Below are 18,197 nucleotides of genomic sequence, written 5' to 3' on the forward strand. Positions count from 1 at the left end.
TTTTTGAACACTAACAAATGTCAGAACTTTTTTCGTGAACTTTTAGTCAATGTCAAAATTTACAGGACCCACTTGCTTTATACTGTAATTAAAATTTTTCTGGTTACCAGTTTTATCTTCTAACTATTGGTTATATGACTTCAATGACTCAAGATTTCAATTTTTTTAAATTTTTTTTTGATGTTTTTGTATTTTTGGTTACTTTTGATCTCTTATCACATTATCCAAAAATTATACACATTATCCAAATATTATTTCAATCCCATTGGCTTCGAGAGGACGTTCAGTGGATCCCAGATAAAGTTTTCAGAGAAAACCTAATGGTTCAATTGGCTTCGACACTTTCTTCTCGTACTATTTTTTTTGCCGAATTTTGGTTTTTGCCTGTTTTTGTTATTGTATTCACCATCATACGACTTATTGTGATGTCATATTAATTATCAACGCATAAAAAACATTCTTTTTCCTCCCATCGGGTTATATCTCAGCGTAGATATTGCGCTCCGTTGAAGGATTTTGAGTTTATTGGCTGTTAAGAGTTAAAAAAAATTTGGATTTTTTTTATATTAACCAATCCTAAAAATTTGTTCGTGAACTGTTGGTCAATGTCAGTACTAGCGGAATTCCTTTCCGTTCTACTGCAGCAAAAACTAATCTGGTTAAGGGTTTTATCATCTACCTATTAGTTTTAAAACTTCAATGCCACGAGATTTCATAATTTTTTTTTTAAATTTTCGGGTACTTTATATTACTTTTTGAAAACTTATTACATCATCCTACTGCTGATTATCCCCATTTAGGGATAAAGTTCAACGGATCATACATAAAATTTAGGGATAAAGTTCAACGGATCATACATAAAGTTTTCAGAGAAGAGCTTATGATTTGAATTGCTTCGACAAATTCTTCTGGCGCTTTTCTAGTGAATTTCTGGATTTTGCCTGTCTCTATTGTCGTTTTCATAGTCAATAGCTTGTTGTAAGGTCTTCTTGATAAAATATGAAACTCATTGTCCCATCGAGGAATAATTTAGCGTATTAGTGGCTTGCGTTAAAAGCTAATGAAATTAATTGCGTTAATAAGAGTGTTTTCTCGAAGATTTCGTGTTTCTAACGTATTTATTTGTGTTTGTTGATTTTTTAAACTTATAATGATAAATAACAGAAGTCCCATTGCTCTTAAAAATTAACTGAAAATAGAAGAGTTTTTAGTGAAAAGTTCATTTTTTAATGCCTTCGACAGTTTTCTAGCTCAATATTTTCTTCAATTTGCTGTTTTGGTTCTTTAGGTAGCCGTAATTTGCTGAAAGTTCTCCTAGATTACTCATTGAGCATTGAATGAATGATGTTACCCAAAGCAGTCAGTTTATAGCGAATAGTCTTAAAGTTTATGATAAACATATTGAAATTTTTTTAAAACTTTTCAGTTTTTGTTGTTCTTTTCGTCAAATTGTAACTTATTTTCATCAATAAGAGGCCTCATCCAATTTCTTGTATTTCAAGAGGTAACATAGTTTTTGATATTATTTGTCACTGGTGTTCTGTTTGTTGGACAATATGCGCTTTTCTGAACGTTTATTGAGTGGCCAATTTTTGTGTTTCTTTTTCTCTTCTTTCAGAACAATCGCGGTATAACAGATCCCAATGGTTGTCAAATGTCGTGCAAATAAATATATTTAACCTCTCAGTTTAAATCCTTCAGCTGATTCAGTAGAATCGAACAATTGAACTAAAAATACATAAAATTTAGATGATAGCTAATAAATTTAATCGTAGCAATAGTTTGTGTTTTCGCAAATCGTTTGTAATTTTTTGAGTTTCTCTTTAGTTCGCTTCTATGGCTTAGTCTAACCCAAAACAGGTCCTTTTAGTTCTATAGTGAGTTTTTAGTAATTTATGAGGGATTATTTAGTTAAAAGCTAATGATTTTTAAGATTTTTGAATTTTCTTGGTGTAAAAAATGTTGATTAATTTTTAAGTTTCGCCTCACTGTTCGTTCTTTTTGTCAACTTGTTGCCCAGTCTCATTAAGAAAACTTTTCATCTGCTGTATTGTTAGAAAAAAATAGACTTGTGTAGTTAAGGTTTTACCTTACTGAACTTTGATGTGTTTACTAGGTGCTTTTAAAATTGGATATTCAGTTTCTGCCGTGAAATTTTTGTTTGTGCTAATTTTGTTTTTTCTTTGTTTTTTTGTCTCTTAGTCTCTATGTCAAATCACGTTGGCGCTGTAATGAGGCATGGCATTATGTAATTCAATCAGTAGATAAGTTGTATGACGATCGCTTTGAAAGTAGCGGATAAAACAAGGGATTCAACCACCAGTAAAATTTGTCCCTTTCTCCTAACGCTAATCGCGCATGTCGAATCAGGCCCTATTTTACTTTTTGTTGAATCCCTTGTTTTATCCACTACTATATTCACCAGTATAAATACATACTACACGCACAATTTTGTGTACAAAAATGTACAGAGCTAGTATAATTTATGCAATTCATACACTAATATCCAAAAGTTCTCAAAGCCAGATTTAAGCCTAATTTCATATCTAATATGCCAAACTATACTGAAATAAATCCGGTTAATCATCTCACAAAGTTTTTTTCATAGAATCGGATGGATTGAAAATAACTCAAAATTGCTTAGAACTGGATAATAAGAAACAAGTTTCGTTAAAATTTTGACTTTAACCAGGAGACGATTCCACATATTACATCAAAAATAATCTCAGCAAAACTGATAGACGAAATTAATTCATCAAACGAGAACGATGTTTCCTTTCCAAATGACTTAACAATTTTGTTAAAATCTTTAAAGCTCAAAGTCTCTCAAACTGACAACAGTATCCTTCTGTTTAAGAACAACATCGAAACTTCCCTGAGACTTAACAAAGCCTTAAGAACAAGTGAGATTTACTGGTATATCATTGCTCAAGTTTTTCCAACAAGTTTTATCGAGGACCGCTTAAACAAATCCGTCATAAAGTACAATTGTTCAACGAAAGAATTAACTCTCTTTAGCAAAAATATCTGGAAATTTTACAAACTTTTGCCACAACAACAAAATCTTTTATATCGCCTTGCCTTCAATTGTCTTGTTGACAAACAGATTAGATGGATGAAAAATTTTTCAGAGTCACCAATTTGCAGCTATTGCGAAAAAGAGTTTGAAACATCGGAACATTTAATTCTCAAATGCGAACAATTATCTGGAGCGAGAAGTACCCTAAGGCTGAATAGTTGGCGCGACGTCTTTGTAAATATGAAAGTTGAAACTCTTAGATTTACGGCAAGTGTCCTAAATGGATCCTGGCAAGAAACCCCTGAACAAACAAAAAACTATTTGAATTTTGTACTTAATTTGTAAAGCTTCAACAATGAAATCTGATAAATTTTCCTTGTAAATACCAACTGTAACGATTCATCAATGAAACCTGCTGAATTATTTCAACATCATTGTAAATAACAACTGTAAATAATAGCATCTGAATTTATTATTTAAAAACCAGGAGACGATTGATCTATGATGTTTAACTGAGTGATTCCATGTACCTGGTTTTATTTTTGAGCCGAGTCTTGGGAGGTCTTGTTAGAAGGTTGACTCGCCTTTACCATGCTACGGCAGTACTGCTTGACCTTTCTTAATGGCAACTGTGGGGGAGGGTGCAACTACAGAATGCTTGAACACTTTTAATTTTAATTTTTGGGCTGACTGAAGTCTAATATTAAGCTGACTGAACAATATTAATGTATCATTTGTAGGGATATCAAAATTAATAATAATATTAAATATATTTTTGAATAATCAATCAATCATTTATCATTTATGAAAATTGTAATTCTGTCATGCACCTAGATTGTAGCTGGCTATCCTTCTGAACTTCTGCCAAAAACATTGTTAGGAACTTTTTCCGTTCTGAGTAGTAGTCTGTTGAGACTAGGATTCTCGGATAGCTTTCACACGCCTGAGAGAAGTTGATATAACTCTGGATGGTAGAGTAGGAATATCTTTTATCGTTCAGCAGTTGTTTCCAAGGAATATCCTTATTGTTTTCTTGATGGTCTTGTTTCACTTTCCCCCATATGTATCCTCTGTCAGAAATTGTCAGTAGATATGAACGATTCAGCTTTCCCTCCATGTTATTGACTGTGGTGAGATCGGACTCAAATTCACCAATATTGAATGAACTCCTGAGTTTATTGTGGAAAGATAAATATTCCGGCACATTCACTTGAAACTTTTCCAGTGTTTCCTGATGCTCGTAACTTAGTAGGTCCTTCTTGAACTTGGAGAGGAACAACTGGAAGAGTTCTGTTTTAGTTCGTTTTCCAGTCTCACTTTCATGTTCTGCGGTGTTGTCGGGTATGCATTTGTTCTCCTTACAAAATGTAATCATTTGATTTGTTAAATTAGTCAAATCGTTTATATTCTCTTCAGATAAAGAAGTGCATGATAAAGCTCCAGCTATTAAAGTCTCGTCAAATGACGAAAATTGTTTAAAATTTTTCGCTAGTTTTTGTAGTGAAGTGAAACTCATGATGAATAGCCAAAAAATACCGTGGAGAATAAAGGTCCCTACGTGGAGAATTATTCTAGAACATTCTTTTTTCTAGAATAATCTGACATGATTTTTAAGTTAAAATTAGTTAACATTTCTCAAGTAATTAGATGTTTTAAAGTAAAATAATAATTAAATCCTTCTATTAAATTGAATGATTTGTATAATCTATTAAAAACTAAACAAAGATTTTAATAAATACTCACTTTACTAGCTAATTTTTAAGGGTATCTTATATTCGAAATTTTTACTTGTTTTCTTTCTGTTGGTGGTGGTGGCTTTCTTTGTCAGTGATTAGTGTTTTTCTATGTCTTCTTGATTACTATACTTATAAACATGCTCTCTGAATTGATTTCTAGTGTGACCATATCTATATCTATGAAGATAAATACATAGTCAACATTTCCTATTTCTAAATCTATATAATGATATATATTTATAAACATTACAAATGCTACATGTTAGATATTGATCAGGATCAAAATAATGATATCCCAAATGTTCCATATAATCTTTAACCTTAACCATATTTTTACATACATAACAAGAATATTCTAATTCTTTACAATTATTACAACATTCTTTCCAAGGTTTATTTATGCATTTATTGCATTTCATTTTCATTTTTCGAAAAATTATTTTTTGATTATTTCCCTAAATAAAAACATCATGTCTCAATCAGCTAATACTAGTGTCATAAACTTCTGCGATGTCTGTAATCTATCCTTTGAATTTTATTAATGAAGGGTTTATACAGACACCAATCTTATGATCTCAAACATAAGGAACTATTGGAAAAAATGTTTGAGCCTGAAGAAGAAGAAGTCTTGGAGAGGGTGTATAATCCGCATGAAGATGATTATTTTATTAAAACTAGGGCTAAAACTAAAACAGAAACTAAATCAGAAACTGAAACTGAAAACAATATCTATTCTAAGATTAGGTTTATATGTAAAGAATGTCATGAAGAATTTAGAAGTAAAGTAGCTCTAACTACTTATTCATATGGTCACAATTGCATGTATCTAGAAAACACAGAAGACTTCAATATAAACTCAAGTCAGAACATGAGAGAATTTTATATTACTGATAAAAATGGGAATTACCTTGAAGATATAGATGAAGCAACTAATTACTCTTTAGAAGAAATTAAAAACTGTTACCAGTTTCGTAAAGTTAAGAGTTTTAAATATAAGATCACGGCTGAATGTGATTATAAGAGCCAAAGAACCAAAGAGGAAGTTAAAACTACTAAATTATTTTTCAATACTGATTATATTAATAATAATGCAATATATGAATATGGTGACTTCAATCGGTGGCTAGATTTCGATTCGAAAAGGAAATATATGAAGGTTATGGTTATGATATTGAGTTTCTAGAGATAAGAAGTATTCAGTTAAACATTGAACCAACTAAAGCATCTATTGGTAGTTATAAAGAATTACATCCAGATCTCAAAAACTCTAAATCGATATTAAATATACGTAGTTATAAATACAATTGCTTACAACTACCTATAACTGCTTGGCTACATCCCGCCCCACACCATGCAACTCGAGAAAGTAAATATGTAGATAAACTAATCGAACCAAGACAACAACATGAAGATGATTTTGCTTATATAATAAGAATACAGAAATTGTATAATATTAATATTTGGGTATACACACCTTGTGGTTATGGTAAAATAGAATTGTTTAAACAAGTGGATGATTTTAACAAAGATAGAAAAGATGTAAGAACACTAGTTTGGAGTAATGGTCAAATAGAACACTGTGCTCTAATTAAAAACATAGAAACCTTGTTAGAACGAGCAATTAAAAACAACATTAAATATTATTATTGTGATAGGTGTACCTATTGGTTTAACTCACAAATTAAATAATAAAAACATGAGTGCAGCACCTCATTCAAACCAGAGATTGTTTGTCCTAAGAAAAACACATATTACTTTTGTAAATGAACACAAACGTCAGAATATAAAAAATGTTATAACTGCCGATATAGAATGTTGCATTGTTGAAGTCTCAACTAATGACTGTAAATATGTAATAGCTGAACATATTCCAATAGCTGTGGGTTAAACCTGGCAAGGTAATTTCAAACACTACTTCGGTCTAGGCTGCATCAAAAAATTTGCTAGAGATCTGTTAGAAATAGAAACTGAGAATAATTTAAAACACAATGAAAAGATGATATTCACAGAAGAAGATAAATTATATAATGAAACTAATAACACTTGTCATATCTGGAGTAAAACATGTTTTAATAAAGTAAGAGATCATTGTGATGAAACTGGTAAATATAGAGGACCAGCATGTAAAATATGTAATCTAAGATACAAACAACAAAACTTCATTCCAGTAATATTCCATAATGGCTCTGGCTATGATTTCAATCTGCTATACAGTGAACTCTTCAAAAAGAATAATGATAAAAGAAAAGTAGATAACATACCACTAGCTGCTGGTAAGTCTAAGATGTTTAGCATTGGTTGTCCTAAATTCTTAGATAGTTATAACTTCTTAGCTATGCCCCTAGATCAAATGGCAAAGATATACGGATGTAAAACTAAAACATTATATCCATATGAAAACTTTGGTTTAGAATCATTGGAAACCACGACAAAGTCGTAGAGTAGCAAAACTACCTATAATAATCTTGTAGGTAATCTGAAAATAGAAGATTTCAAATCCTCTCTACATAATAAATTACCGACACAAGAAGAAGTAGATAACTTTAATAATGAAAACAGTCATAAAATTGGAAAATATCTAACTATAGAGTATTTACAGAATGATGTGGAAATATTAGACTATTGCATGAATGAATATGTTAAACTAAGTATGAAAGAATTCAAGCTCAATCCACAACATTACGTTAGTCTCCCGGGTTATAGTTTTGATTGTTGGTTAATGTCAAGCGGTGTAACATTAGATACATTACAAGATAAACAAATGCTAGATGATTTTGTTGGAGCAAAGAGAGGTGGTATATGTGGAATTATGGATGATAGATATATAGATAGCAGTGATGGTAAGACCATATGGTACATAGACGCAAACAACCTATATGGTTATGCAATGATGCAAAAGTTACCTTATAAGGATTTTGAGTTTATTATTACTACTACTCTAGATCCGCGAATGGACTTCGTCCGTGGCAAGCCAAGCGGGTTCCTCGATACAATATTGAACACTCCAGATGATAGTGATCATGGTTACTATATAATTTGTGATATTGATTATACTAATGAATGTAAAGAGAGAACAGAACAGTTAGCACTATTGCTTAATAAAAGAAAGACAAATGATAATGAATTGGGATGCAGAGAAAGAGAGAAAAGTAAAGCAAGATCCGAGATATTATTCTTAGACCAAAACAACAAAACAGAGTATATGGTTCATTATAGGATGTTAAAGTTCTATGTTAAGATGGGAGTAAAAGTAACAAAAATACCTAGAGTAATTAAATTTTAAAAAACAAGATTATATATGTAGCGATTATATACAAAACAATACAAATAAAAGCAACAGCTAAAACTGAAACAGAAAAAGATGTAAGGAAATTAATGAATAACTCATTATATGGAAGAATGTGCATGAATCCTCTACACTTCTTTGAAAGCAAGTTCTTGCATGATGAAGAAAAAATAATGAAAAGTGTAAGAAAACCAACATTTAAGAACATAACTAGATATAGAGATTATAGCCAAATAGACTATATAAAGAAAAAAATAGAATATGATTCTCCAGTATATGTAGGTGTTACTATCTTAGAATTAAGTAAATTACACATGTATGATGTATTGTATAGTATTCTACAACCATCCCTCAAAGATCTAAAACTTCACTATATGGATACGGACACTTTTGTATTAAGTTATGGTGAAGGTAAAGTTAGTGATGAGCATATGGACTTAAGTAATCTAGACATACCTATAAAAACTAATAATAAAGTCCCCGGCAAGTTTAAGCACGAGCTGGGGAGTAGGATTATTGAGGAATTTATAGCATTGTCCCCCAAAACAAATAGCTTCAAAAATTATCCTAAAAACACTAAAGAAAAAGGAATATAGAAGGAATATATAATGCTAGGCACATAGATTATTATGATGCATTAATGAATAATACACAGAGAACAGTAGATGAATGTAGAATACAAAAAGTTGGCGATAACATGACAACAACAAAAACAAGTAAGATTAGTTTAAATATATTTGATGATAAAAGGTTTTATGTAAATAATATTAAAAGCTATCCTCATTTTGAGAATCTATATCTATTCAAAAGAGATTTAATAAAAATGATCCACCAAGCATCATTAGATGGAGACAAAGACCTACTGATTATTAATATTCTAGAACTAACCATTAATGATGATAGAAAGTTAATTGAAGTTGCTATTATACTATATAACGAGCTTTGCTAATTTTTATAACAAATAATTATAGACCTAATTCATTCATTACATCCATATGGTTGGTAGTTAGTATATTTTAAATCATTATCTGAGCCATATATTTTTACATAGTGTCTCCCATGATTGTATTCTTATGTAGTGTAGCTCCAGCTATTATATTTTTATTATATTCTAGAAATTTTATTATCTTCCCAGCCCCATCTACATATTTAGAATAAGTTGAAATTATTAAATCATCATGATTTGGTTCCCTTCTATGATCAATAAACTCATCTATAGTATTACAACGTCTTTTACAAGCTAAACATCTTTTTAGATTAAGAGAGAAGCTGTTTTCATTATCCATTTTTCTACTCTTAATATAATTCTTCAAAACATATAAAATGACTAAACTAGATAAACTTATAGAATTAAACAATCTAGAAAAACAAAACAGAAAAAAATAGATTAGAAGATAATTTAAAACAACAAGAATATTATGGTGAAATAGAATAGTTATTTGATCCTCTAACCAAAACTATCAGTGAAACTGCTTCGCAGATAAACGCAAGCAATCTAGCACAGAATCTAGCATTACGTGAACAAACATTAAGATCAATAGATTGGAAAAATCAAGAGTTAGATAAACAAACTGAGATGATTGGTGAAACTGCTTCGCAGATCGAGCAAGCTGGTTCCCAGTTTAATCAAACTGCTTCCAAAATGGGTGAAACTGCTTCGCAGATTGGTGAAACGTTAAAGGGGACCATAAAGCAAACTCAAGATATAGCACCAGTTTATGTTGATACAAAAACATCCAAACTTCTTCATGACATGGGGGCTCAAACTAATCCTCAATTAAAATTAGAACTCTTAGATTTACCTTGTAGGAGATATAAAATGAATGTTGTTGATATAACTCTAGAGCAGGGTGCAATTTTAGTTAGGGATAATGTATATGAGTTTTCAGAATGATTTACTGATTTTCTTACTAAATCAAATGTAACATATGATGATAAGGTTGAGGAAGATGAAAACAAAATTAAAAGGTTTTTAAAGGATATTAGATATGATTTTGGCAAAGGGGATAAGAAAAGCGCTAGATATAGAACAATGAAAGGTATAATGGAGGTAAGAGATAATATATTTGGCAGGGGATTAAATGGCAACCCAAATAATTTAGTAGAAAGACTAGAATTATTAATACTAGAAACAAAAGCTGGTCATGATGGGTTATATGATGAAATGCTAGATATATCTAAGCAACTATTATCTATGAATATTTTTAATCAAGAACAATTAGATAATTTTATTTTTAACTATGGTAAATAGGTGAAACCATGACTACGTCCATCAGGGAACCTGCTTCGCAGATGACTATGTCCATAAATAAAACAATAGAAAAACAACAACAACAACTAGCCAAAGAAGTATTCCGTCCTCAAATAACAAAGTTTAAAAGACAAAGAATAATACCACTATATAAAGATGAAACATGGTCAGCTGATTTAATTGATAAGTCACCTCTAAGTAAATACAATAACAATTATAAGTTTATATTAACAGTTATAGATATATTCACAAAATATGCACGGGCTATTCCTTTAAAGAATAAATCTGGTTTATCTATAACTAATGGTTTTAAAATAGTATTAAGTGAACATCCACAAGGTGGCTCTGAACCTAGAAAACCAGAAAAGTTATGGGTAGATAGAGGTAGTGAGTTTTACAATAAAACATTTAAACCTTTACTTAAAGAATATGGAACCGGCAAAGCCGCTTCAGGGATAGAGCTATATTCTACATATAGTGATTTAAAGGCTGTTTTATAGAGAGATTCAATAGAACATTATTACACATAATAAATAAACCAATGTTCATCAATGGCGATGGTAATTGGGTAAATATATTAAATGATGCTGTTGTATCATATAACAATAACATTCACTCGACAATTAATATGACACCAGTTGACGCTTCTAATAATCCTGATAAAGTTAAATACACTTTTAGTTTTAAGAATATTAAACCTAAACTTAACGTTGGTGATTATGTTAGAAATGTAGATAAACGTAATATCTTCTCTAAAAGTTACACTTCTAATTGGAATAGAGAATTGTTTAAAGTTAATGAAGTTCTAAAAACACAACCACTAACTTATAAAATAGGAGATTTTAATGGAGAGATAATAGAAGGTAAATATTATGAACAGGAACTATTGAAATCCGAGTTTGATTTTGAATCTAATAATAAGGTTTTGGAATCATTAAATATATTTCGTAATATAAATAATGACAAGAAATAGATTTAACCAAGCGAAACGTCATATAGGGAATGGAAACAACTTAACACTAAGTAAGGCTCGTGGGTTATTCCTAGAAGATAATGATGATATTGATATGAAGGATACCTATAAAATTACAAATGTTCATCCTCCTAGAGATGAAAAAGATGTTGTTAATAAAGAGTATTGTGACAATAACTTATTATTTTCTTCTAATAAAATAGACATTTTAAGTAGAAACATAACTGAACTAAGAAAGGGTGACTTTGATAAAGTTACAACTTAAACATTACAACTAAATGAAACACAAGTTAATGAAGAACTAATTAATGAGTTTATTGAATCAACAAATGAAGTCAGAAATACTGTTAAGTTTTGTAATAAAGTTGCTGCAGATACTATCTCTAAATATAATCAATTAAAGCAAGAATTTGATAATAATAAATTTAATCAGAATATAACTAACATACACTTAGATGAAATGTAAACTAACGGTCTGAGAGAAATAAAAGAAAACAATAAATCTCTTAGAGGTGTTATAGTACAATATATAATTGCTATACTTTTACAAAGTAAGTTACTTAATGAGAAAGACAGACTTGAGATGCATTATAGTTTTAATCAAGAAGATATAATGAAAGAAATGGAAAGAATTTTTACTAATGAAAATAAGCAAAGCAATGACCAATCCAACAACGCCGAGTGAGAGATTACTATATCCAGATTTGTCATCAGTATCAGAAAGATTGATAAACGAAAAGTTTCAAGCTAATAATAAATTTAACAACAATATTAACATTATAAGAGATATTAGAAATTATTATGAAACTGAAACTAATAACTATAATAAGAAGTTAAGTAGATATAAGAGTTATATTAACATAGCTGAGATAACAGAAATAGTATTATCATCAATAGCAACAACTGCAACAACAACATCAGTTTCATTAACAGGTATAGTATTATCTTATTCTATACCAACAGCTTTTGCTACAGCAACTGTTTGTGGTTCATTATCAAAAACAATAATACTAAAATTAGAAATAAAATTATAAAGTATTCACAAATGTATATTTTAAGTAAACAGTTTAGTGATAAGTTTAATAAACTATATACTAAATCAATGAATGATAATAAAATAGATAATGATGAGTATAATGAATTTGTTAAATTATATGAGGATTATAAGAAGAACAGGAAAAACAAGCTGAGTATTTTTTTAGATTAAAGATATTAGTGCATAGTAATAACAATTTTTTTAGTAATAATAATATTAGTATTAATATTTATCCGCGAAGCGGTTACACCGATCAATAAATATATAATCATAATCATAGCTATAATCATAATCATAATCATAATCATAATCATAATCATAATCATAAACATAATCATAAATATAAATATAAACATAATCATAATCATAATAAAATAATTATCTTTTCTTTGTACCTAAGTATAACCCTCTTCCTTTTTGTACTACTTTTATACCTTCACCAGTAGTTGCAAATTTAATTAAATCAGGTGTAGCCGCTAGAGCTGCTTTAGGGTTTCTAGATGCAGCTGCACTTCCTATTTTACTTGCTATTTCTAATGCTCTTACTGGATTATTAGCAGCTTTCTTTCCAAAATTAACCGTAGCTTTACCAACACTTTTAGAGAAATCTTTAAGTCCTTCTGCTTCTATTGTTGCATCAGATACTGTCATTGATTTATTCCTTCTACATAAAACACAATTACCTTTTAACATTTTAGTACCTTTTGAAGTGATAACTCCTCCTATATTAACAGTACCAGTATAATGTCTACCTCCAACACAATATGAATTAGTTTTGAACTTATTTAAAAGACTCATTTCTATATATAAAAAATAATGGAAGTTAAAAAGTATAATCCCTTTATTATTATTAAGCCTAAACCCAAGCCTAAGCCCAAGGTTAGACCTAAGCCTAAGATTAAGCTTGAAGCTGGAGGTTTAGTTCTAGAGAATAAAAAGAAATTAGATATTATTTATGCTAAAGGTTTTGTTAATACTAATAAGAAATAGTTGGGTATTAACAAGAGTAACAATTAGAGCTGACTAGCTATAAGTATAAGTATAAGTATATGGTTATGTATAAGTAAAAGTATATAACTATAACAATAAATATATTATACTATAATTATAAATTACCGCTAGAATTATATCTAAAATTATAATTATCGCTAGAGTTATATCTATGACTTAAATTATATCTATGATATTATATCAACCATCTCTTTACCATCACTATTCACACTAATAACCTTTCTAGTTAATACTAATGCATGACATATAACATCTGCAACTGCGGCACTAAGTTTAAAACTAAGTTGTATTGGTTGTGGACCTATATGATCCCTTTGATATCTAGTATCGAATACATATATTCTATAATTACCTTCGAATGTTCTATGATTTATATATGGTTTTATATTATGTGGTAGCCCATTATAATCTTTATTAAAGCTAACAATCTCTTTAAAAGCCTCATTATAATTATTGGTTCCATAATTAAGATTCATTCTATCCTCGGGATAAAACTCATTACCAATCTTACAAATGTACTTGCATCATGAGTTTGTTCATTAACATTATTACTTTCAAAACCAACTATTATATATTGCGGTCTTTCCATACCACTTTCCATACCTAGATCAACAAGAAGTTAGTAGCATTGGGTACATTTTTATAAATTGTCTTTCTTTCATAATAACTAAAGTCTACATTATTTTTTTTATTTAATCCTTTCTGCACAATAATTCTATTATCATTACTAGGATCAATACTAGGTGCACACCATGATATATCTCTAATTTCTATATTACCATCATTGGCAACAGCACCAGGATTAGCATTAACTCTATATAGAGCTCTACCATTATTATTTCTTTTTAATAATAGTTTAAAACCTAAACCATATATAATCTTTTCTAAATCATTTACGAAACCAAATAGATCACTCATCTTAATCATAATATACATATGTCCTCGTTGTGCAGCAATATGGTCACTTTTAAGTTGACTATCTCTATTACCCTGATTTCTAACAACACCACTCTCATATTCATCACCAGTACTAGTTAATAACTTATACATCAATAAATTAGGATGACAATGATCTATATATTCAATAGTCCTACCACCACTAGTTTCAAGCTTAATTGATCTAAACAATGCCATCATACCATAAATAACTAATCTGATATTGGCATCATTAGCAAATACACCACCAGCATCATCTGATACAACAAACTCTATCTCTAGATATGAATCACGCAAATTTATGTGATTCTCTTCTCCATTGAGTATGATATTAATGTTAGTATTAACCGTATTCATTGTTGCCAGAACATTTGGTTTATATTTTATAATCTTACTTTTATGTATATCATTATTATAACCATAAGTTGTATCCAAATTAAAATCCATTTTTATTAGATAAAAAATGACAGACAACTTGATTCTATATGAACTACAAAATATACACGAAGCTTTAACTAAAACTAAAGAAGAGCATACACTTAACTTTAGAAAGATAAAACCAACAGAAAATTTAACTTTAGTGAACCTATACTTAACACAACAAAATTAGGTTTAATTAGATTATCTGTTTATAATTCAGTGTTTAATGTGAATAGGAGAAATAATCAATTCTTATATGCTAGTACTGTTATAGAAGATGATGAAGCTTTACCTCGGGCTCTTAGCTCTGACCCTAACCTTAACCCTATCCCTACCTCAAGCCCAAACATTACATCTATACTTAATTATAATTATAAAGGAATCCCGTTGCTATATTCAACTATTACACCGGGAGCATATGAGTTAACTGATATAGCAGAATTAATAAAAGAAGAAACTGATGGTTATGTTATAATAGAACCTGATAAGAATACGATGAAATTTTTAATGGAATTAAAACAAGGAGCACTCAGCTTTGATATAGAAAACTCACTAGCCTCATTACTAGGATTTAGAAAAATAATTTATAAAAAAGGTAGATATTAATCTCAGAAAATTATTGATATTATGGGTTTTAGTACTATTAACATTCACTGTAATGTGATATCTGGAGCTAAAGATAATGGTAAAGATACAGACATACTATATACTTTTAATCTAACTGAACCACCAGGTTACTTGATAAATATTATACAAACTAATTTCTTGTATCAAAATGTAACTAAGGTTAGAATAGAATATATAGAATTTCATATTAAAGATTAGCATGGAAGACCTATAGACTTTAATGTTGATGTATTAAGTTTTACTTTACATCTAATTTAGTCTTTATCTTTATCTTTATCTTAATCTTAATCTTTGACATAACTTAAACTAAACTACAAAATTTTCCTATCCCAATTAATTCTTAGTTTACCATTAATATTTTTATTTTTCGTTATATCAATGACAATATAATTATAAGGCTCTTTCCATACCTTATTATATATGTTAGCAAAATCATTATAACTAAGTTCAACATTATTAAAGAAATCTTGATATATAGATATGAGGACTTTACCTCTCTGTTCAAATAAAATAAATAGATTACAGTTCTCTCTAACACTCTGCCTATCCAGAGAGAACAGGTTTTGATTAAGATATATCATATTGCAATTATTATGTCTACCTCTACAAAAGTATTCATTAATAACTGGTTCTTTGGCTCTAACATCAACGAATATCATTAGTTTCTTTAAGTCTTTGGGTAGTTTATCGGGAGATGGTAAATCTTTTATATCTTTAATAAATTCAACATCTGCTTTTGGGTTTATCCTTTGTATACCATGGTACTGATCAGCAGTAGGTCCAATGATGTATAGCTTATCAAAGTAAATACTAGCTAGAATTAGTTTTTTTAATAAGAATGTCTTACCACATTCACTAGGACCAGATATAATACATCTAAAGTTATCTGGGAATGCGGCTTCAGTAATAATATCATCATCATCATTTAACCATGATTATAGATCATTATTTATGTTTATAGAGATACTGTTAGTAGGACTATTGTTATTAGGTTTAAACTTTTGATGAGGCTTCACCCATGTTTCACCATGTTTTTCATCCAATATATATATATATATATATATATATATATAAAATTATCATTCTCATTATCATTATCATTATCATTATCATTATCATTATCATTAGCATTATCATTATCATTATCATTATCATTATCATTATCATTATCATTATCATTATCATTATCATTATCATTATCATTATCATTATCATTATCTTTATCATTATCATTATCATTAGCATTATCAATGTCATTACCACTATCATTAGCATTATCATTATCGTTATCATTATCAATGACATTATCTTTATCATTAACATTAACTTTATCTTTATCATTAAAATTATCATTATCATTAACATTAACATTATCTTTATCATTAACATTTTCTTTATCATTAACATTAACGTTATCTTCATCATTAACATTAACTTCATCATTTTCTTTACTACAACCTAAACAAAAACAATCATTATATATTCCTGGATATTTACATTGATTAATTAGAATACTCAAAGCACTTTTAATTCTAAATCCTCTGTCAATAAGATAGATCATATATAAACAATAAGCCCCACAATAAGATTCAACAGATAGAAATGTTATTAATCATGATAATTATCAGTTTTATTTTAATAAACTTCTTACTTTAAATAATATTAAAATTCAGAAAGATGTTCTAACTAAAGAAATGATTATGGGAAAGGGTATTAAAATTTTATCAAATATTGGTGGAATTATAGGCGCAGGTGGTTTATTTATATTTAACTGTTTTTATCCTAATTCAATATCAAGAAATGCTGGAACTGTAGCAATGGGAGCAAGTACAATGTTGAGTAGAGTAAATACATTAGTTAATGTTGGATATGGAGAAGAGTTTGAAGGTGAAACACGAAGCAGTTATACTGATCTGGGAAGCAGTTATACTGATCAGTGGAACTATGACTTCGTCAATGAAGAGATGGGAATTTTGAATAGAAAGGGAGGACGGTTTTTAAACAAACTATATATAAATAATGAGGAATTTAGAGAAGAGATTATAAATTTTGTTAGAGATAAAAAAGAATTATACCTTGAATTGATTTTGGATAAGAGATGTAAAACTAATACACTGAATGCGTTATGAAATAATATTTAGCAGAGTGTATCACATCTAAAGATAATACTAAAGATTTAATTGAAATCATGGCTAAATATTACCCTGTGATGGATTAGGTAAATATTATAGTTTACCCTATTATAAATTATTTTACAATGTTTAGAGTGTAACTATAAATGTGGAAACATTGCTGTTTTAAAATATCATTATGAATCATTTCATAAAGATAAAACTGATAAATGTAGGTGTGGTAATATAATATTAAGTGGTATTTGTGCTAATATTTTTTCTCCGTGGGATTGTTCTTTAAAAAATGAATCTAGTTCTAGTTCTAGCTCTAAATCGAGTTCTAACCCTAGTTCTAGTTCTAACCCTAATTCTAACTCTAGTTCTAACCCTAGTTCTAGTTCTAGTTCTAGTTCTGGTTCTGGTTCTAACCCCAGTTCTAGCTCTAGTTCTGGTTCTGGTTCTATCTATGACTATAACTCTAACTCAGATCCTAACCCCAACCCTAGCCCTAACCTTATCCCCAACCCTAACCCTAACCTTAACCCCAGCTCAAAAGTATTAACTAGATGTTGTAATAAGTGTAATTATATAAAACCACTAAATAATTTTGATGAGGGTAAGTATACATGTAGAAGTTGTACTTCAGCTAAAGTTAATTGTCCATATTGTACTTCTGTTGTGAGATATGATGGGATACGGGCTCATGTAAAGAAACAACATCCAGATATAGAATTGACTAGAGGATTTAGTAGAAATCTGCAAAGCTGGTTCCCTGATATAACTGATCGGTG

General features: G+C 29.3%; 1 protein-coding gene across 1 annotated transcript in view; it reads right to left on the reverse strand.

Moving 5' to 3' along the window:
* LOC142341070 (melatonin receptor type 1B-A-like) overlaps nucleotides 1-18,197 on the reverse strand; it is a 63,096-nt gene that overhangs the window by 29,083 nt on the left and 15,816 nt on the right. Inside the window, exon 4 of the mRNA XM_075391921.1 lies at nucleotides 8,076-8,089. Coding sequence (XP_075248036.1) covers nucleotides 8,076-8,089 — 14 coding nt within the window. The remainder of the gene's footprint in view (nucleotides 1-8,075; nucleotides 8,090-18,197) is intronic.

This window comes from Convolutriloba macropyga, chromosome 6, assembly GCF_964194025.1.
Source record: "Convolutriloba macropyga chromosome 6, txConMacr16.3, whole genome shotgun sequence".
Taxonomy (NCBI): domain Eukaryota; kingdom Metazoa; phylum Xenacoelomorpha; order Acoela; family Convolutidae; genus Convolutriloba; species Convolutriloba macropyga.